The following is a 23,370-nucleotide window of genomic DNA, read 5'->3' on the forward strand; positions in this document are numbered from 1 at the left end:
AACTTACTTATTAAAAAAACATATATTAACTATATATAATTATTTCCGTAGATGATTTTTTCCAATTTGGAAAAAAACAATTGTGACATATATATTTTATTTTGATATTGAACACTCTTATTATTATTACCGCTATTGCATTATGGTACTGTATTAAAATTTGCTTGTTTTTAAATTTACTCTATGTGTTAATTGCACCCAATGGATTGTAATATTTGCACGCCAGCTAATGGCAATACACTGTAACTTCGTAATTGATATTTAAATGACATCTACGTGTGTATTATGCAAATAAAGATCCATCCATCTATCTATTTAAATTTTTTAATTTTTTTCATAAACTTACATTTTAAAACACGTTAAATCAAATCCAAAATGTGGGATTAATAAATAAACTTTTAACAAACAAACATAATCTCGAATGAACCATAAAAGTGTAATTCTTTTATGGTAAAAAAATAACAGAAAATAAGAATACATAAAGTGAGTTAGATTTGGCGGCCTCATCGCTACATAGCGGACTTTTCCAGGCAACCAAAGGTGTAAAATAACATAATTTATAGCTATAGATGAAATTAAAGTTAATTATTTATTAATTATACTCTTTATTTGCACTACAAGTTAAAAAAAACAGAAGAAGAATAAAGAAAAACACAGAAGCAGTAAACAAAAGCCGGCCTTATCGCTTAGTAGCGATCTCTCTCAGGCAACCTTAGGTGGTAAAGTTGTGCGAAATTAACTATTTAATTTAAAAATTCAAAATTTCTTTATTCATGTAGGCCTATCAGAGGCAAGATTGGCGCAGTTTGCAGCGACCCTGCTTCCTGAGCCCAAGGCCGTGGGTTCGATTCCCACAACTGGAAAATGTTTGTGTGATGAGCATGAATGTTTTTCAGTGTCTGGGTGTTTATATGTATATTCTAAGTATATTATTCATCAAAATATTCATCAGTCATCTTAGTACCCAAAACACAAGCTACGCTTACTTTCGGGCTAGATGGCGATGTGTGCGTTGTCGTAATATATATATAATAATAAATATATATAAATATATAAATAAATATAGTTCGCATAGTATTTATATAATTATATAGTGTCATAGTATATTTATTTAGTATAATGCCACAATAATCACAAGCCGTAATATTGTATGGACATGTTGTTTATTGTTTTTTTGGAACCCAAAAGCGGAACGTTTATAGGATGTACCATGTGTCACTGCGCAGATAAATTTATATAGGGAAATTCGTCCTATCTGTCTCCTTTTATATGCGTTACAAAGCCGATAAGAAACGCTTGTTCGTTATACGCTTTATACGTTTTTCGCGTACAATAAAAAAAAAGCAAATACGAATAAACCACACTTTGCTATATGCGGGCGAAACCACATATCGAACCCACTTCTTCAACTTCTTTCACATTTATTCTGCAACAGGGTTTTTTAAAACATCAAAAAGCGTTAATTAATCTTAGTTAAAAATATACTTACTCTTTTCTTTTTGACTTTGGCTTTGACTTTGACTTTTACATTTGTGAACTATCAATTACAAATAGGTATCGACCTCTATTGTGTGGTAATAATTATATAGGTCAGTGATTACAAATGTTACCTATGTTACGATTTTCTGTGTTGTGTAAATCTTTTTGTTTTTTTATAAAATTTCGCATTTAAATTTATTTTTGAACGAGTTGAACCTAGACTTTTTTTGTATTATACTCGTAGAGTGGAAGGATTTTTTTGTTTGTTTGATTGTACCCAATAGACCCCGGAACTACTTATGAAAACTGACGGTTCCCGCGGGATATGTGCAATACCGGATGTTATGCGGACGAAGTCGCGGTCATCAGCTATTACTAAATAAAAGGCATTTTATGTGTCAAGGATTATTAATTTATTTTACAATTAGTTAAACACTTATATAACTAAAAAAACTTCTATGCCAACTTTTTATCAGTCTTTTTATGATCAGATAGTTTCATGAGACGAGCTGTCGGCGCCTCGATGAGAAGGTGGAAGGGTACAGCAATCGCGTAAGTGGACACCAAGACTCCGACAGATATGAAGAACTGAAAAATACAATACACAATCGTCATCATCATTGCATACCACTAATAATAGCTTTATTGTTCCTTACAACGGTTTACATACAATTTTAAATAAAGGAAGGTACCAAGTAAGTAAAAAGGTAAGGACCATCTTTGGCGGTAAAAGTCTTCTCCATGATTAACAGGACTTTCTGTCCATAGCTGCTCTTGCCCATGTTTTTCCTGCTATCTGTGATATGGTGACCCATCACTGGGAATTTGAGGCAGAAGATCGGCCGCGATGGAGACACTCCGTTAGCAAAAATTTATCGGAGATTGAAGTTAAAAGGCGCGCAGAGCAAGATGCTAGGCGTAATGAGATAAAGGTCAGACCGTCGCCGGCCATATCTATACTTATTATAAAACTGTAACTGGAAGATTTCTGTACAATTAATATATTTTAAAAAATTTGACCCGTTTATGCCGTAGTCCACCATCCTGGCCAAGCGTAAAGACTTCACACACCTTTAAAGATCATGAAGAAGTCTTAGTCTCCACTTAGAGTAATATTTTATTGCTTAAAATGTACAAACTCCAAAAAAGACTCCAGAAATATCAGTCCAATTTTGATAACCCAATTCTTGAATAGGCAGACGTGCGAGTCGACTCGATGGGTCAGATGGGTATTATTTGAGATAGCGGAAGAAAGTTTGTACGGAAAGCTTATCAAAACTTGAACGCTATGTAGAATCCGATTAGGGGTGAGGGTTTAATATAACTGACATACCTCTAAAAGCTACCGTCTTAGTTTGTATCATCACTGACCACCAAATCAGATTGCAGTTCAGGGCTAACGTGTAACACTGACACATGTTCCATGTGTCAGTGGACAGTCTAGTTAGTGACCCAGTAGAGTTCTCCCAATTCCTTTCAGACTTAAGAGGTTGAAATCTAGCAGTATCATATCTTGCCTGTTTTCCTGGTGATAAATTAATCTGAGCAGCTTTAAATAAATAAATATATAGTACGACAATACACCGATCACCATCTAGTCCCAAAGTAAGCGTAGCTTGTGTTATGGATACTAAGATGACTGATGAATATTTTTATAAATAATATACGTATATGCTTATAATGCGAGCTGCAGGGAACGATTTGATGACGCAAGGCAAGGAAAGAGAAACATGGAAAAGGTTGGGGGAGGCCTTTACCCGGGAAGGGGCTCATATTTCCTAAGATAATCATAATAAAAACTACTGACTAACCAAACTAACAATGTAGATTTAAGGATATAATTGTGTACTAACTTAATAACAACATTTGTAAGTAATTTATGAGATGTGAGAATAAAAAGGCTTTTTATTTATTTATTTTATATGTTCCGTATATTATAAATATACGGAACACCCAGCATTGTAAACCATTTATGCTCTTCACACAAACATTTTCTTACTTAAACCCTACCCGCTGCGCCAATCGGAAGTCATACTTACGATAAGTTAGAAGTTGATCTCTTACCGTGTTAAAAAACGACACAGGAGTCAGCTGCGTCCTGCTTCCAAGACCAAAGTCTATGAAAACTAAATGTAGCAGATACACACAGAAAGACAGTCTACTTGGTATCACCCAGCTTGTGTGTTCTAACAAAGCTTTCGTGAATCCTGAAAAAAAAATTGAAACTTAAGTATTTGTAATCTTTTTTACATTCAATGTTATTAAATGAATGTAACGTCGGTCTAGTAGTATATTCAACTGCAGATCACGCGGTCAAATTATTTTATTTGCATAAAACATTGAAGGTATACATCTTTTGTGTCAATTTACAAAAAATCATTGATACAAAATATAATGAATATAATAAAAATTTCATTTATTTTACTGTATTGAATAATGATTTTATAATCATTGAAAATCAATAAAATAAAAATAACATATAAATTAAATTAGTACCTAAATAAATTATATTTTACCATCCAACAACTCTCTTACCGAGTAATAGCATTTATCAATGGGTATTGGGTTTTTCTATCAAGAAATGCTTATTAACGAAGTTTGGTGATTGACGGTGATTTAACCTAATGACTCGGAGAGCACGTTAAGCTTTCGTTCCTTCACCTAATTTCTTTTCGGTCGTGTCGGATCTGCCGTCTCATTTAAACCACATTTAAAACTTCATACTAAAATTATAAACGAGATTGGATTACAAATATAGAATGACAGATAAACGATACTCGCCATTGAACTTTAATGTAACTGCTACCATCACATATGCAGAAATAAATCCAACAATCGCTCGATTGGTCGCTGCGTACAGCACACGCAGCGCCAGAGACGGTCGTTCACCGTCGTGGTAGAACAAGCTGCCACAGTACAGCAAGAAGAGGTACGTTGGTATCGTGAACCAGCTGAAGAATCTACCAATCTGAAAAAAATCGGAAGGGAATATTAAAACTAGTACTTAATAGTTTCCACGCGGTGAACGGCGGCTCAAAGCGGGGTAGCATAACAATAACGAAATAAGTAAATAATAAATAAATATACGACGACAATATACACAAAGTAAGCGTAGATTGTGTTATGGGTACTTATATGACTGTCACAAAAACATTTTCCAGTTGTGGGAATCGAACCCACAGCCTTGAATTCAGAAAGCAGAGTCGCTGCCCATTGCGCCAATAAGCCGTACAAATTTGTTTTTGAAAAAAAAAACAACCGACTTTGTTATATGTACAACTAAAAAGCAAGAAATATATATTTTCTTCAAAATTTTTATGTCGTTACCAAGTAAAATGTAGAAAGTTACTATCTATAGATCATATGATATTATCTATAATTTACACCTATACTTATAATAAAACTGTAACTGGAAGATTTCTGTACATTTTATATATTTTGAAAATTTCGACCGGGGGATGCTTTATAATCGATACAGAGGCCAAAACAGATTTTTATTTAATTTTTGTCTGTCTGTCTGTCTGCCTGTCTGTCTGTCCCGGCATCACGTGAAAACTACTGATCGGATTTAAATACAATTGGTTTAGTTGTAGCTGATATTCCGGGTCAACATATAGGCTACTTTTTATCTCGATAAACAAAAAGTTTCATCCGGGAAATGGGATGAAAGTTTTTATCAATTTTACTTCATAACTCCGTTAAATTTGAACCGATTTTAATAATTCTTTTTTTATTTGAAAGTGTATAACTATCATGCATGTGTTGTCTAATTTTAAGAAAGATCTGATAAATATTCTCGGAGACAAAAGGCATAACTCTTCACTGATAACAGCAAGTAGCAAGACATATGGGACAACGAATGCATGTACGCATGCATTCGTTGTCCCATAACTTTCACCGTCGAAGTACGCACATAACTTGAAAAGATAGTGGTGCGTGCTGGGATTCGAAAGGCTATACAAACACTTCCGCATTTAGTTGAATTTTAAGTTACGTTTTTTAAAGACCTTGAAGTTCGGATATTCCACTTTGTTCTTTTGCAAGAAGTAGATCAGATATCCTGTGGCCAAGCCAATGATGGAGGCGGACAGATTGTTGTGTCCCAAAACGTGGAGATTGCGTAAGTTCACGTCGCTGACTGTGCGATACACTCTGTAACATAAACATAGTTACATTATAGTTAATTTATTTCAACTGTGTTTTAATATTTTTATAAAATAAATCTATTTCCAGAGATTGCGGCTTGTCGAAATATTATAAACTTAAATACAAATACTTACTCCGGTTTCTGCATTGCGAACGCGTCTATATCCTGCCACCACACCTGCAGCGCTGGGCCGGTCATAGACAATAGGAGGAGTGACGTCAGGGATTTTATCTTAAAGCTCGTACTTCGATTTCTGATCGCAAAATGTATAATGACACCTACAACGAATACCTGCATATCGGCAGCTATGTACCTGAAATGAAGTAGTGTGACATGTTATATAATTGACAATAGATCTCCTAAAAGAATCTTGGGCTTTTAAACATATCCGTTTCTCGTAATCGTGTGAAATTTACGTCTTAAGGCCTCCACGTTTTTCGTACTAGTATAATTTTTTGAGACAGAGCTCGTCTCAGGTGGGCCATATGCTAGGTCTGGAAATTATTCTTTTGGGCGCCTAGAGCAAACCATAGGTCTTTTGTGAGTCCAGCGGATTCCTCATTATTTAATCGACATAATGGGAATGGGTGGATTTGAGATCACAACGTCCAGCAGCCCTCTGAGATATGTAACCCACCCATTGCCAATCCAGCTTTGCAACTGGTTGATCTATGTCAGCAAATATATATTTTTTTATTCATCATCATTACAAACCTAACTGCACTAATTGGCACGGGTCTTTTCTCAGAATGAGAACTGTTTAACAGCAATATAATACCTGTAATTATAGCCATTTTACAGCACCCTAACTGGGCGGCTATGTTTAAATTTGAACCTATACTGCCACATACATAAGTTCCAAAAAACAATTATTTCCAAAACGTTCCTTTGTCCGTTTTAATGGGATATTATAAAAAACTTACTTACCAAGTCTGCAGAGCACATAGCGTGTCTTCGGGAATGTAGTTGTTGAAGTAGAACAAGTGCGCCCAGAAGAAGCGCCGGCACTGGCCCGAGGTGCCGTTGGTGACGCAGGTGTTCCAGAGCGGGCCGCTGCCGAGGTGCCGCATCCAGGTCGCGGAGAAAGCTACCACCATTGCCGCTGAGGGCGTTAGCCTGAAATAAGAAGCCTCTAGGTATTTCAGGACATCAGTTATTGAAAGTGAACAAGGCAGTTTAATTCCTGGGTTGGGGCGAATAAAAGTATTAGGTTCAGTTAGGCTCAGATTTCGTATCAAGTTTCTTGACAGCTTTTTCTTTACTTGCATCGCCCAAAAATTGAGACTGGGCAATATAATGACACTCAATACTATCGGTAATTGGCAATGTCACGAGTCAGGATGAGGGTACAGTTAATATACGAAGGTGGCTGTCACCAGATCGATCGACCCTTCGAACACCTCCCTTAGTTAAATTAAAGTTTTCTACCAAAGATGTTTAACCAAGTTATAGAATCTAGCTGCAGTAGAACTTTTGTAAGACTGTATTAGTTGAGGTAATCTCTTCCGATATCGAAGAATCGGCGAGAAGAGACCTGTAACTGTAAGATCATTATTCTATAGTTGCATTTACTTATTTGCATGCTAACTATTAAATCCTCTTAACATCATCATCAAATTAAAGTTGCCTCAATACGTTCTATTCTTGAATACTGTTCAGCATGCTGGAATCCGCAGTATAACGTGTACATTGATGCAATTGAAAGGATTTATAATAAATTTCTGCGTTATATTAAACGTCGTAATTTAGTATGTGATCACAGTATATCTGCTTAACTGAAATTACTTTAGAAAAAAGACGCGATTTAAGAGATCAAATGTTGTTATATAAAATAATACATAATTTAGTTGACTCCCCACTTCTTCTAAGTAATATCGATTTTGCATGTCGTAGGTTAAATGCAAGGCGTAAACCTCCCTTTGCGTTGGCTAGATGGTAGACAAGGTATTCGGCAAATAACTTTTTATCTCGTGCGTGCAATGATTTTAACAACAAATATTGTGAGACGGACATTTTTCAAGTCAAAATTGGCACGTTTAGAAAATTTATTATGACAAAATAAGTACTATAGCTTTAAAGTTTTTCATTTTTGTTTTAATTACATTATTATTATTTTTTTTTCTTCTTTTTGTATAACAATTTCTTGCTAGGTACTTACTCCTAAGCAATTGTGGTTAATGTTATCGTGTTATATGTATAACCAAGTTGTGGAAACTTCATTAGTTTATGTGATACAAAAATACGGCATTACTTTTATGTATAATAATACTGTTTGTTTTCCTTGAAAAGCTAATAAATAAATAAATAAATAAATATTTCCCTTTGAGAGATAATTTGTTTTCTATATTGTGTCTGTTGCCTTTTTGTATGACTGGACTTAGCCATTGGTGTAAATAAACGCCAACCTTGGCTTGGCTTCTGGGACGCATAAATAAATTTTTGGACCACGATATTTGAACTTTGGTAATTGGGCAGAGAGATACTCCATTACTTCCATAACTGTTCTCGTCACCAGCCAGCCACAAACTTAAAAGTTTGTCATCTGTATCTTTTGAATGGCTGATCTGATTGATATTAACTGGTACAGGAAGTATCATGGCTACTTTATATATCTGGAAACGCTCAGAGATCTACGCGGGAGTGCTACCGTCATGCTTATTTCTGCTGCTAACAAGCAGTGTTGCAATGCTGAGTTCCAGTCTGAAGGGCGTGGTTGCCGGTGTAATTTCAGGCACATGAGCACCTTCTCTTTGCCACCTAGGATGACGGACACAGAGCGGTATATTGCAGGACGTGTTCCTTGCATGCCCTCCAAAATGCCGCGTTGTTTATAGACATTTGTTTTCCACTTCCCATCAGGTGGGCCATTTCATTTCATTGGCCATTCAATTATTGCTATATAAAAAAAAGGTTAAACTCATACACCGCCAGAAACTGAAAAACAGAGGATCCAACTCGAAGGTCTCGTACCTTTGATCCTCTGTTTTTCAGTTATTAAATTACTGAAAAACTTACCTCCACCATCTATAAAATACGATATTTGGTATCATTTTCCAGCACATATTGTGCGTCTCCGCGGCCACCTCCATGAAGTACGACAGCAGCATGCCGGTGATGAAGAAGAACACCTGGACGACGTTCAGGCCGCTGAAAGTTATCCGGAGAGTGATAGACTCGTAGGCCTGGGATAATAATTGCATTTCTTAATGTGAATCAAGTTAATGTCCATTCAAATTGAAAGCGACGTAGTGGGAACCATCCTTGTAAATTGAAACTATCGAAGGAATGCCTAAGATTTCGTTCGCGTGGAAATTATGATGCTTCTGCCGATGTTATTCTATGATCTCTGTACTACTACTATGCAAAAAAACATGTCGATCTCTTGCTTTGTGAAGAAAAAAAAATAACCTACCTGCTATTTCATACTTTACATATATATCTCTGTACTAAATTTGACTCAGCTCCGTTCAGCCGTTATGGCGTCTTCTGCACGGCTAGCATGAGCAGGAGACTATTAACCCCCCGGGAAAAAGATAAAAAATGTATCTTCTCCCACAGCTATATACACTCTCAGAGCACTGGCGCACAAGTGGATAAATGGGGGCTAACTTCTCTTTTTCAATGTTCCCTTGCTTTAGCAGATGGACAAGTTCATTATATCCCTTGTCTGGGGATATAATCCGGGAATATAATTTTGTCTCCTGCCCGTGTTAACCCTGCTGGCGTAATTAATGCACAAGCGCATCCCTATTACATGATACCTACATGAACCAAGTTATGACACATTGCTTTTAAAGACTGCAAGGAGTTGCATTAAGAATATGTTGATTGCCTAGTGGTAACTTCAGCCTGACTTTCGGAGAGCCGAGTTCCAATCCCAGCTGACATTTCAACTCGGCTCGCACTGACTTTTCAAAGTTATGTGCGTTTTATGTAATTAGAATATCACTATTGGTTCAGCGGTGAAGGAAAACATCGTGAAGAAACCTGCAGGCCTGAGAAACCTCTATAATTTTTTCAAAGGCGTGTGGAGTCCACCAATCCGCTGAGGCCAGTGGTGGAGTACGGTCTAAACTCTTCTGATGTGTGGGAGACCTGTGCCCTGCAGTGGGCCCGACATTGTGTTAATTTGAATGATTGAATAAAGAATTTTCTGGAAGCATTTTCGTCTACAGATCAAAGGTTTTTAGAGTGGTCCATTAAATTTTTTGGCTAACTGTCAAGAAAATATTACTAAAGTTTGATGTTCACAAACAATTACGCAATTTAGGAATTTATAGCAGACATGCTATTTTACTCTCTGCAATCGGCGCCTCAGTTATCGGAAGCTAGATGTCGCTTCAGAACGCTCATTTGGGCACACATAGAATTTACGTTTGCGGACTACGTTTTCGATGCTCTTTATAAGCTTGATGCTTTGGTAACTTGCATAAACGCGATGCATTTAACAACAAACGATATGCCGTTTAAACGCAGAGAATTGCCAAAATACGATGCAGCGTTGATACAGTAACCAAATACTAGTCGCTAAAAGTAGCTAGCCTACCCGAGGTTAATATTTACCGATGAGTGAGTGATTATCAAAACTAAATAAGCTATTACCTTTTCGAAGCTGTGAGGATCAGAGGTGAATCCAGAGGCTATCAGCAGCACTGTGTGTGCGTATAACACGGCGAATGTTACTATTGTGCTGTAACGAAAAAACAAAACATTATATTTTAAAACTGAATTTGCAGGTATATAATCAAACTTAATATTTATATTACTCTATTTCTTTCGCATTTATAATATTAGTTTTTAGTAGGATGATACGCATGCATTCGATCGTTATCCCATATGCCTCGCGACTGGCTGTTATCTGTGAAGAGTTATGTCCTTTATCTCCGACAATATTTATCAAAACTTCATTAAAATTAGACAGAGCATGCTTGATAGTACACACTTTCAAATAAAAAAAGAATTATTAAAATCAGTTCAAATTTAACGGAGTTATGAAGTAAAATTGATACAAAATATCATCCCATTTCCCGGATTTAAATTAAATTAAATAATCTTTATTTACTAAATGTACAACTGTGGGTTTCGTTTTCACTATAGAAATTACTAATTACTATAGTGAAAATAATATAATAAGTGGCCAAAAAAAAAAGTGGGCACATCCCAAACCATATTTTAACTATCAAACCATATTTAAATAAATAAGGTTTTGGAATTGAATAAATTCATAATCATCACAACATTATCTACCAAACCTTTAACACGAGGCATTTTTCTTCACGAGTCACCCAGCCCCCACCAAGCCTAGCTTTATCGACAAATTATAAATGGGGGTAAACATCTCATATTTCCCGTTGCCGTGGCAGGTGGACACGATTTTTCCCTTGTTAGGAATCGATGGATAATCTTTTTGTCTCCTGGTTATGCGACCCGTGCAGGTCTCCCCACAGATTGAAAAGGATTTAGACGCACGTCTTCCCACATATTAAAAAGGATTTAGACGCAGATTGACCGACTGCACCACGTTGGCCAAGTGTGGATAGGACTAGGATAGGAAGTGAGAATAGGACGCATTACATTACTGAAATTATTCAAATGTAAATCAAGCGGATTCTACTGAAGTCGATTGGTAAGTTTCCTTATAAGAATACGCAGTCCTTCAACTATAATATTATATTTTTTAACATTTCAATACGACCCCGGGCACAATCAGTAATTATACAAGTCCACTTACCGATAAGCATGGACGCATTTGAAAATATCCAAACGAGCGTCCTTTTGTTCGACTGTAGTCAATTTTTTATAGTTTTCAGGAATAGAGAAACATAATAGTAAATCCCTTCCTGAAACTCCTGCAACAGACAAACAAAGATATACTATAGCAGTAACCAAAATAATCAGTAAAACAAGCTTGTATAGATTTTTTCGTTTTATCCTAAAATTTTAATAAATATCGAAAACAAAAAATCTTGCTCAAATTTCCTCAATCGTGTACAGCAGATAACCGTTAAATCAGTAATATGGTCAAGACTATCTTCACAATCAATTCTTTCTAAATTAGTTTGGTCATGCGGTGGGCAACACAATTATCCTGGGTCCAACCATCGGAGAAAATGCCTTCGAGACAATGTATGAATCTCGCATCTAAGACATCATGGCCTGAATGGAAAATCAATAAAGATTTACGTTCCCACCGGACGAGAGTAAAGTGAAGAAAGTATGGCAAACTGGTGAATCACGAAGCAATCTGAGTTTGTTTTGACGTAGAGCTTTTTTAATTTATGTTTCTCGGATTACAACAGCGTAACGCGGGCTTGATGGCGGGCCTCGCAATAAGGCTCTGCCAGGAGTAGTTAGAACTCTAGGGCTTGAAGAAGCGAAGGTATAGTCTGCCAGACGGCGCCTCCTGCAAGGCTGAACCTTGGCTCAGGCGACGATAGAGTAACGGGGTTACGGTAATTAATGTGCATGCCTCCGAGGCCGTGGTGTAAGTCCACATCCGGATGACTTAAGAAGTCGAGGGCTTCGTCTGGCGAAGACGCCGTGCAGAGGTTGTTGTCAGTAGAAATCTAATCGTCCGGGTCGTGAAGAATAGTCAATGTCAAAGTAAAAAATATCTTTATAGATATGCCCATAGATAGCATCTATGATGCGTAAATCAAATGAGAAATGTGTACATGGTAGTCAGCCGGATACATGATATATTTAGGCATCCTCTTGTTGAGAGTGGCGCTAATGTTTGGTGAGTAAAAATAAGTCGCAACTATGAGAGGGTTGGTGGTTGGTTGGGAGGGTGTCGAAAGGACGTGGCGTGCTGCGTTATAAACAAGCAGTCTCACTTTCATAAAATAAGAATGGTTATTCGTGCTAGCGTAACGTAACGTAATTAGAAGAAAGCCTTTTACAACAACTTGAGATGAGCGAGGCATGTTTATACGCAGTAATAAAACCGTTAATCCTTGTTTTAATGAGCATATTTCTAATGAGTTATTTTATTAAAGTTTAACGAGCTGTTAAGACCAAACAGGAAATAATTATAATATTAATGATAAATAAATATAAAGTATACATTGAAATTGCTTAAGATTTAATGCTTTATCATCATCATGTCAACCAAGCGGGATTTTACAAGGGATTTTCTTACGCTAAGATTTTGTACCGCTTGTATCATAATGTTGCATAAATTCAATACCTACCTACAAATATTCAATTTATCTTTGAATCGATTGGAAGAATAGAATATTCAATGTGTATAAATTACTTAATATTTAATTAATATTAATATGAGTATTCAGATTTGGTAAATAAATTGGTAAATAAAAACATTTTATAGTACATTACGTAAATGGTGTGCCACGAATTAGACAATTTTAATACTTTCTTAAAATTATAAAAAAACAATAGCATTGGTTTATGCTAAAATATTTTTTATATTATAAGCCTGTTAATAGTGCCTGGAAAATGTTGTGAAACTTGACACATACATATGACTTAAGACGTTGTTTCTCGTCTCGATGCCCGGTTGTGTAAGCTGGAGGTTGCTTCGGGGCACTTTTGGAACCGTCGTAGCTTTATAAATTTCCCATCGATGGGAAATATCACAATTTATTGAAAAACATATGTATCACACTTCATAAGTGCTTGTGATAAACCAACTCGATTAAATCATTTTTGATCTGATTAGATTTAAATAAATTAGTGAGCATTTAAATAGTTGTAAATGTGTGTGTAATTTATAATTTCAAGTGTGTGTGTGTCTTTGAACTTTACTTGCCTTGGACCTTCGTTAACTTTTTGAAACGTGAAACTCGTTATAAAATGAATATTCACCTTAATTGGTTACAATCCTCGACAAGCAACACGTTTGAAGTCCACATGCCCTGAGGGCCTGAGCATGCACCGGTATCGTTGCGAAACGTGCTCAGGAAGCATTATTTTATTATTTTTAGGGATTTTAGGGTACTATAGATCAAATCAACCGGCTACCAGCTCACTACAGAGCACGGGTCTTCTCCCACGTTGAGAATTGGTTGAGACCGTGGTCGACCAAGCTAGTCTAGTGCGGATTGGTGGACTCCACACACCTTTAAGAACATGTATACTCTCAGGCATGCAGGTTTCCTCACGATGTTTTCCTTTACCGTTGAAGCAAGTGACATTTTAATTACTTAAACCGCACATAAATTTATGTGCGGTTTAGTTAGGTGCAGAAAAGTTAGAGGTGCGTGCTGGAATTCTAACTCAAAAAAAAAATTAAATTATAAAAATATTCGAGGACGTCCGGATCTCTGTCCCTATTGATCTGGCACTCTCAGGACCGTAAATTAATTAACGTAGAAGTATTTATTTTTTGAGTTTTCCATTTTTTAGTCTTCTCACTAGTGATGTTATGTCGAGCAGCTACAACGTTGATGTGATGGAGAAGCCGATGTCTGTTATTTCAGCAAATATAATGGTCTCGTCTGTCGACGTATTGAATTTAATCTAAAGATTAGGGGGGGTCTGATATTTCGTCTCGACTGTCGGTCTTTGACAAAAAGTGCTAATGAAAAAACGTGTACAGATGTGCTATTCCTGGTCTTATGTCTAACTATCCGTTTTACATAGTTCAGTGAAATTTTCTTGATAGAAAAAGAAGTTAAAGTTAACTGCGACTATAATAACGAAATTTTGAGGTACGTTTTTCATAGTTATTTATTAAAATTCTGTACACATTCTAAGTGTTTTGTTTTTTTTTTAATTTTGTCTATTACTAATTTGTACTCAATGCGCACCCAAGTGTAAGTGAAACAATTAAATAAGAATATATAATTTAATTTATTCTAAACTCGACGGCTTCATCAAAATTTGCAAAATATACCTACGAGTTTAGGGTGTCTGTGCCAGTCAATTAGGGAAAGTTTTTCACTTCAAAGAGCTCCGATTCTAGATTCCAGGTTGAAACCGGTTAGCGCGCTACCATCTTAGACTTTACATAACCTCACAACACCACCAGGAGAGATTGCAGTCTAACTTGGAGTGGAAAAAAAAAACCTGGTTTAGGTGTTTTTTCCTCTAAGAATTTTGTAATAGATGATTGCCATTGAGTGGATTATAGGATGACAGTTTTTGAGCTAGGCTTAGTATTCATTACCCAATAAAATCTAAGTGACGAATAGATCGTAACATTTATGTATGCTCTAATTAAATTTAACGTCAGATTTTGGTAACATACATTTCCAATTAACCTGTAAAAAATAGATAATAGATTTCATACCTTTCTTATGATTTTCGTCACTATCCTTTGTGTAGGTGTCACTATAGCTTCCGATCAAGGCGAGCACGACGAAGATAATAAACACGCCAAGAAAGATATAATCGAGATAATCTAATTTTAATTGAGCCTTTTCTTTCTCTTTCTCACAATTCATGCCATAAACTCTTGCCATCAAATCGTACTTGTTGATCATAGTTTGATTGAGGCATCCCTCAAGGACCGCTCTTAGGTCCCTGTTTATATCTAAGCCAGCGTTCCTGGCGTAGGGTTCACATGACCGCGTAACACAGATGCCTCTGTCTATTTTTGAATAGTTGTAATGTTTCAATGTGTACTCGGAATACTCCTGAAATACACAAATGGTACAGTAAGATCAGAATCGGTGGTTTAATGCGATTGGAAAAACGAAAGAGTTTTCTCGTAATGCGAAAATTTCCTCTAAGTATTCCTATCATATTTAATGCCAAATCTTTTTCGGCAGTGCATGTTTCATTGTTGATCTAGACCTGGATGACCATGAAAAAATATCTCAGAGTCAATTCTTACTATACATTATAGCAGTGCCTACACTACATTGCCGGTGTGTTAACGTGTAGCGAATGCAGCCGTACGTTTAGCACAAAATCAGGTTATGCGAGTCATCTAAGGGCTCACCAGCGGCGCTCTCAGCCGGAATCCGAAACAGTCGCTGTGACCGAATACGGTTAGGATTGATTGAATTGAGTAGAGTTTACCCCCATGCTTATTACTGCGGCCAAGCATTGCTGTGTTCTTGTTCTTAAGGACTTGGTTGCCAGTGATATCACAGGCACATGGAGCTTACCACCTTTGCTTTAGGTTGATGCATTAATTCGTCGTGTTCCTGGCACGCCCTGCGAAGTGTTGCTCTGTTTATAGACCATCGTTATCCTCTTACCATCTTGGGCTTGGTATGCTCAATAGGTTGGTGAAAAAGTCTTAGGGAAAAAACTTGTAATAAAATCTTTGGCTATACTATTCGTATCTGGCTGGTTTCGGTATCATTAAAAGTTTAAATTTTAAAGATGATAATTCCAAATTAAAATTGAGAAAATGTGCGATTTTTATTTGTTTTTCGTACTGTGAAAATGCATGCCGCGAAAAAAATTTGCGATGTTTATGGACCTAGCGCAGCGTCTGTGAGACTAGCACAAATTTGGCTTAAGCGTTTTCAATCCGGAAATTTTGATGTCAAAGATGCACCTCGTCCTGGACGCCCTATTACGGATAAAATGGATGCCATTTTTAAAAAATGGAGCAAGATCGACATATCAGTAGTTACAACGAAGCTGAAGAACTGAGAATTCACTACAAAACAGTTTTGGCGCATTTGAAAAAAACTGGGTACACAAAAAAGCTTGATATTTGGGTATCTCACGAGCTCACTGAAAGAAACCTAATGAATTTAAAAAAAATATGCTTTGATATTTAAAAAAAATATGCTCGGCACCACACATTATGTTTTAAAAATATCAGGAATAATAGCCGATTTTCGAAATCGTATACAAAACATTATTATGAAATATTCTAATAAAACAATATAAAATAAACAAGTATTCAAGTTTCCTGTTGTACTTACGTAAGCTTTATTTAATACACCGTTATTAATTATAAATTAATAATTAATTTGTTTTAGGCTTTTGAGCTGATAAATTTCTTGTTTAATGATAGTTATTTTCTCTTATGACTGAATGAATTACCTACAATACCGGTTGGTTGAGTAATTTATTTTATTTGAAATTGTCCCGTTGATATAACCTTGACCACGACAGTATTCTTTTCACTGAAGGGTGAATATATAAATTTAATCTTTATTAAAACCTTAACGTGTTTTAAAGTTCTATTTATTTTCAACTGACTTAAGTTTGTCAGATTTTTTGGATTGTGTTACTCCACAACTCTTCAGTCGAAGATGTAATTGGAGGAGCAATTCATTTCAAATCGGAGGAGTAACTGACTTCCAATCGATGGAGCAACTAACTTCTAATTCATGTAGCAACTGACTTCCAATCGGAAGAGTTACTGGCTTTTAACCGATAAAGCAACTAACTTCCAATCCATGGAGTATCTGACTTCCAATCGGAAGTCAGATACTCCATGGACTGGTTTCCAATCGATGGATCGATTGGAAGCTGCTCTTCCAATAATAATATGCGTATTATGTATTTTTTGTTACTCTTTTGCGTAGACAAATCAGGCTAGAAAATCTTAATTATTTTATTGAGAAGTTTTTTTTTTTTTTTTATTTATAATGGACAACCAACAGTTGATACATTAAAACTTGCTCTTTTTTTGGAATGAGTCACATAGTAAATGTTCAACTATTTACAGGTTATCACAGCATGCATTAAAATGTAAAAAGTTATTCCTATAAATTATTTACAGTTAATTATTAGTTTGTTAATATTTTAAGCTAAGTTACAATGAATAATTTAACTTAATCAATTATTAGGAAACAAAACAAAAATGAATTAAATCGGATAAAAACTAAACTTAAACTAACTTAAACCTAATTAAAATGTAAGTATGTGTGTAAGGTTACTTACTAGAAAAAATATCAATAACTTTTCGTCTAAATTCAATTTACTGTCATGAAAATCTGTATTTATTTCTAAGTCACTTATTATTGCTATCCGAAATTCGAGGTAAAGGGGAAATTTTTCCTAATTTGGTTCTGTAACGCCTGTGATGTAATAAATTGCAAGGATAACGTGGTACGCGGAGCTTTGATCGAAAATCTGTTAATTAGATCAGAGCAATCCAGCTTGTTATTGAACAGTTTAAACGGTAACATCATAGACAATGTACCCCTCCTATCTTCAAGACTCTGGATCTTGAAAAAATGAAGCCTGACAATATTTTAAAGGCTTTTATTGTATCGATATGAAAGTTGGCGCAAAAGTCTTTTCTGTATTCTCTCGATTCGTTTCGTGTGAACTTTAGTAGACGGTGACCAGACTGAGCAACAGTATTCCAATCTACAACGTACGTAGCAACCAGAGTCTTATTACAGTAGAACATTGCTTAAAGATTTTAGAAAATCTAAGCACAAAACCCAATGCTCTGTTGGCCAAGTCAGGGGTTTTATCAATATGAGGAATGAAATTTAGTATTCTATCTAAAATAACACCCAAGTCACGAAAGATATATTGGGTAAACCTACCTGAATGAGCCTGTAAAGATCACTTTCCGCTTGAGTGTAGAGCTCTAGATGGGCCACGCAGTAGATGGCCCCTGAATCTTCCATGCACTTCTCATAGTTCTCCAGATCGAACAGCCTAGGCAGCCGTTCATATTCTGTTTCTGAAAAAGCGATTGTTTCATAAGTTCTAATTACTTTTTTCTTCTCTGTAAGTTCCTTTATTTTTGAAGGTCGCAATCCTGATGAGATTTTAGCCGCAAACGGGTCCACTGTCAAACTAAAAGCACTTTACTGCTACCCGCGTTGTTCATGCTCGTAACTTTTTTACGGGTTCAGTTCTGGGCTGAAAATAACCTATGTTACTCTTCGACTTTTCAAAAATCAAGTTCATTTATTGCTTAGTTAAAGCGATAAGGAAGGACCAACAAACAAACAAAAAAACACACTTTCGCATTTTTAATAAATATTATGTTTCTGGCTATTTTCGCCATGTTGTAGCATTTACAAGTTAAACTACTATCACTGCAGTCAGCCCTTCCTGTTAGTCGAGGCCTCTAGATCTTTGGCCTTCAGTGCTGCCTGTAACTATGAGTTTTTCATAGCGATCGTGATCAAATCCATGTCCACGATGCTAGGCTTGAAATAAGAGCTATAACAAATATAAGCAATAAATAAGCCAAAAAGAAAATATCGTTGGATCAGTTTGCGTAAACATAGACCTGTTTGCGAGCTTGGCAGTTCAGTGAGGTTCCATGGTGCACCGCCAGCAAGCTCGAACGTATTTTTCTTCGCCTCTGACACTGATGGTCAGCGTTTCAAATCCATACATAAATATCGCCAAGGCAATAGCAGATGCCACTTCGGAAAATCAAAAGTTTTGCCATAATACAAGACAATATGTTTTTGTATAATAATCTGGTAGATATTAAGGATTTGGTCTTTGCCTTTCACTTTTGAAAAACTATGTCTATTCTTCTGAAATCAGTTGATCATAAAAGGCTTTTGTTTGATATTTCATTTCCATATTTGGGACTACAAAGATTCTTCGAGTATATAAAACGACTATATTTCTCCCCAAGAGTCTTGCATAGCCAGTAGTATGCATAGAGGGTATGCACAGGGTATGCATATTACATAAAATTAAGAAAATCTGCAGTACGAGTTATAAATACTTAAGGGTAAAGTCAAAGTCAAAGTCAAAGTCAAATATTTTTTTATTCAAATAGGCACATAAATGGCACTTTTGATGTGTACATAACATGTAAAATGTGACATAGGAGTGAGTTGATGGCGACAAATAAATTCGTCAACTTAAAACTAAAGCTACGAGGGATCCAAACGCGCCCTGGTCTAAGAAGAAGCCCACATTGTTGTGGACTTAGCCGGTTGTTATTTTTTTATTATCACCATCTCACACTGTCATTTAAAAACTATTTAAGAAGCAACCTGGTTAGAGCAATCATTTAGACCCAAGCATTTTTATCGTTGACGTAGTCCTTAATACTATAATAGGACTTTTCTATAAGCTTACGTTCAATACAAACTTTGAACTTTTTCAGAGACATCTCGAAGATATCAACTGGTAATTTATTGTAAAATTGAATACAATTTCCTTTAAATGAATAACTTATTTTATGTATTCTAGTATATTGCACTGCAAGTTTATTTTTGCTTCTAATGTTCAAATTATTGCAGTTACATTTTCTCTTAAAATTAGATATATTTTTGTGAACATACATTAAAATTTCAAATATGTATTGGCTAAAAACTGTCATTATCTTAACATCTTTAAATTTATCTCTCAATGACTCTCTCGGACTCATTTTATAGCAGCCCTCTTCTGCAGCACGAAAATAGTGCCAATATTAGCAGCATTACCCCATAGTAGAATTCCATATGACATAATGCTGTGAAAGTAGCTAAAATAAACTAGCCTAGCAGTTTCTATGTCCGCGTAATGTGGCGTATCTTCTTCACTGCATAGGCGGCAGAACTAAGCCTGTTCGATAAATTATTAACATGAGGGCCCCATTGAAGTTTGGCATCTAACGTTATTCCTAAAAAAACTGCCATATCCACCAGATTCAATTCCTCATTATTAAGCAGTAAAGTGGTTTTTACATGTTTTACATTTGGTAATGTGAATTTTATACATTTGGTTTTTTTTCCATTTAAAACCAAATAATTGGCTTCAAACCACTGTACTTCTTTGGCGAGAGAGTTGTTTACTTCGTCAAAATCTAATTCACGTCTATTAATTTTAAACATAAGTGATGTATCACCTGCAAACAACACCATTCCGTAATTATCCTTAGCAAGGTAAGGAAGGTCATTAATATTAATAAGAAATAGAAAAGGTCCTAATATAGACCCCTGTGGAACACTAATTTTCACAGCCAAACCATTTGACCGCTTTCCATTCACGTCTACCACTTGAATTCTATCGCGCAAATAGTAACTCATCAAGTCAAGTTCAAGTCAAGTTCAAGTCAAGTTCATCAAGTTTTCTGACTAATGTTTCATGTTGAACACAGTCAAACGCCTTGGACGAATCACAGAAAACGCCAAGCGCATCCCGAGATTCCTCCCAGGCTTCAAATATATTTTGTATTAGCTCAACACCAGCGTGGATTGTTGAGCGACCCCGTGTAAAACTAAATTGCTTGTTGTGAAGTAGATCATATATCATTGCTTCTTATGAAAATGCGAAACTAATTGATTTAAAAAAAAGTTTTTCAATAATTTTACTGAAAGTGGTCTAAAGTTAGTGGGGTCAGTAGTACTACCCGATTTAAAAAACGGAACTATTTTACTATGTTTCATTATGTCAGGAAACACACCACAGTCTGTAGAGTTATTAAATATTAATGCTAAATCGGGTGCAACGATATTAATTAATGATTTGACAACGTTAACGGAAATGCCCCACAAGTCGTTGGTTTTTTTATTGGTTATTAATTTAAAGGCTTTAATAACGTCAGAGCCGCTAACATGGCTGAATGCAAATGCGTTATACATTCAGGCACGTTATCCTTCAATAGAGAGAGAGCAATATCTGGTGAAGAGTTCAATGACATTGTGGTGGAGACAGGAATGTTTATAAAAAAGGTTTCAAAAGCAGTAGCCACCTCGAAATCCGATGTTATGTCTATATTATCTATATTCCCGTCTCCTCGTTAATTATTTTCCAAGTAGTTCTAATAACATTACTGCTATTTTTTATTTTATGCTGTATGTATCGCGACTTGTCCAAGTAGCAATTGCATTTAAAATTCCTGGAAAACAATTTTACATAATCCCTAAACTCATCATCAGCATTAAATTGACGTTCTGCATAAAGTTCGTACATTAGTAGGCCTAATATAAGCACTTTTTAAACATCAAGTCTGTCTGTGTGTAGTGACTCTACCACCGGCTCGGAAGGCAGATTCTACCGAGAAGAAGCCGGCAAGAAACTCAGCAGTTGCTCTTTTGCAATATCAACAATTTACATTTTACATTTTAAAATTCATTTTTCTATCTTGTGAGAGATGAAAGCGGATCCGGATGCTTCCAAGCAACCTTGTCATTAAGAAATTCATCAATTGTATAATAACCTCGCTGTAATAAATGTGTTTTAATACATTCTTTAAACTTATGCATTGGTAGGTCAAAAATTACCATAGGAATCATATTCTAAAAGCGTATACTCAATCCCACAAATGACTTCTGCACCTTTCGCAGACGATATGCCGATGTCACTAATTTATGACCATTTCTTGTAAGTCGCTGTTTATATCCACTTTTTGTTTATAAAGACTAATATGTTGTCTTACAAATACTATTTTGTTATAAATATATTGTAAGGCTACCGTAAGGATACTTATTTCTTTAAATTTTTCACGGAGGGATTCACGTGATTTAAGTTTATATATTGACCGTACAGCTCTTTTCTGCAAAATGAATATAGTTTCAATATCAGCAGCTTTGCCCCACAATAAGATCCCATAAGACATCATACTATGAAAGTACGCAAAGTAAACAAGTCTTGCTGTTTCTACGTCAGTAATCTGTCTAATTTTCCCGTCGGCGTAGGCAGCCGAGCTTAGTTTACCTGCTAGTGTATCTATATGGGTACCCCACTGAAGCTTACAATCTAAGGTCGTGCCCAGAAAAACTGTGGAATCTTCCATTTTTAGTGATTCTCCATTTATTATTATATTTTTATTAACTTTCTTTACATTTGGTAAAATAAATTCCACACACTTAGTTTTTTTTGCATTTAAAAGTAAATTATTGTCAGTAAACCAGTGCGACACATGCGACATAGCACGGCTTACATCGTCAGAGTTATCTCTATGTCAATCAGTTTTAAAAATTAGACATGTATCATCTGCAAACAGTACAATGTCACAGGTTTCACTGACATGGTGTGGTAGATCATTTATATACACCAAAAACCCATTGACGTAGCCGACCCCTGCGACTTAATGTCTTTTATGTAAACCTTTTGGGTTCTGTCACTGAGATAAGAGGCAACCAAATTTAGTGCAACGTTTTTGATCTTATCTTCGCTATTCTGTCAGAGAACTGTGGGACGCCTTTTGCATCGTTATGTAATAAATATTCAATTAACATATATTTTATCCGTAGCGTACCCTTAAGGTAAACAGCGTTACCGGAACCTTCCGACCTCCTTAGCGCACCGGTGAGCGCTGTGGTTTTAAATTGAAAGTCCCGGGTTCGGTTCCCAGCAGGGGCAATTTGACAATTTATTATTTTCGAATTTTCTCGGGTCTGGCGGGAGAATATATCAGCAATACTCCCTAGCAGGTTATCCCGCTACCACCTTACGCTGCAGTACCACCAGGTTAGATTACAGTCAAGGGCTAACTTGTAGTGTAATAAAAAAAACTGTAAAAAACAATACCTTAAGTCAGATTCAATAGACACTTTCTAGGTAACCGGGCTCCTAGACCTCACCATTGGTTGTCAACCTGCATTATAGTCGCACTATCCTATCGGTACTAAAAAAATATTCCAAATATTCCTAACTACTATATACTAACGTTTCAATGTCATTATTATGTCAATTGCCCTGCCCTTGCCATAAGTTTTTCTACACTTTTATGTTCGAGGCAAAACCATCTGTATAAGATGAAAATAGAACAAAACTTGATTTAAAATAAGTCGCTCTACTAGAAATTCCACCACTTACCATTCAAATGGTATATAATTCCACAACATTGTCCAACACAGAATATAATGAGGTACACACATATCTTCAACATCCTATTAAAATAACATAAAATCCATAAAACACATAAGTGTTAACGTCTATGTTTACTTAAT

At 35.8% G+C, this 23,370-nt stretch overlaps 1 protein-coding gene across 1 annotated transcript; it reads right to left on the reverse strand.

Moving 5' to 3' along the window:
* Positions 1–1,882: 1,882 nt before the first annotated feature.
* Positions 1,883–23,370, reverse strand: LOC120633225 (nose resistant to fluoxetine protein 6-like). The gene is made up of 12 exons (XM_039903379.1): positions 23,237–23,370; positions 18,061–18,200; positions 14,880–15,225; positions 11,358–11,475; positions 10,229–10,316; positions 8,642–8,808; positions 6,554–6,742; positions 5,760–5,939; positions 5,487–5,631; positions 4,261–4,447; positions 3,544–3,686; positions 1,883–2,067 (listed from the first exon to the last, which is right to left on the reverse strand). The coding sequence occupies exons 1-12, from the start codon at positions 23,307–23,309 to the stop codon at positions 1,936–1,938; spliced, it is 1,908 nt and encodes a 635-aa protein (XP_039759313.1). The 5' UTR covers positions 23,310–23,370; the 3' UTR covers positions 1,883–1,935.

The sequence above is a fragment of the Pararge aegeria genome, chromosome 21, assembly GCF_905163445.1.
Source record: "Pararge aegeria chromosome 21, ilParAegt1.1, whole genome shotgun sequence".
NCBI lineage: Eukaryota > Metazoa > Arthropoda > Insecta > Lepidoptera > Nymphalidae > Pararge > Pararge aegeria.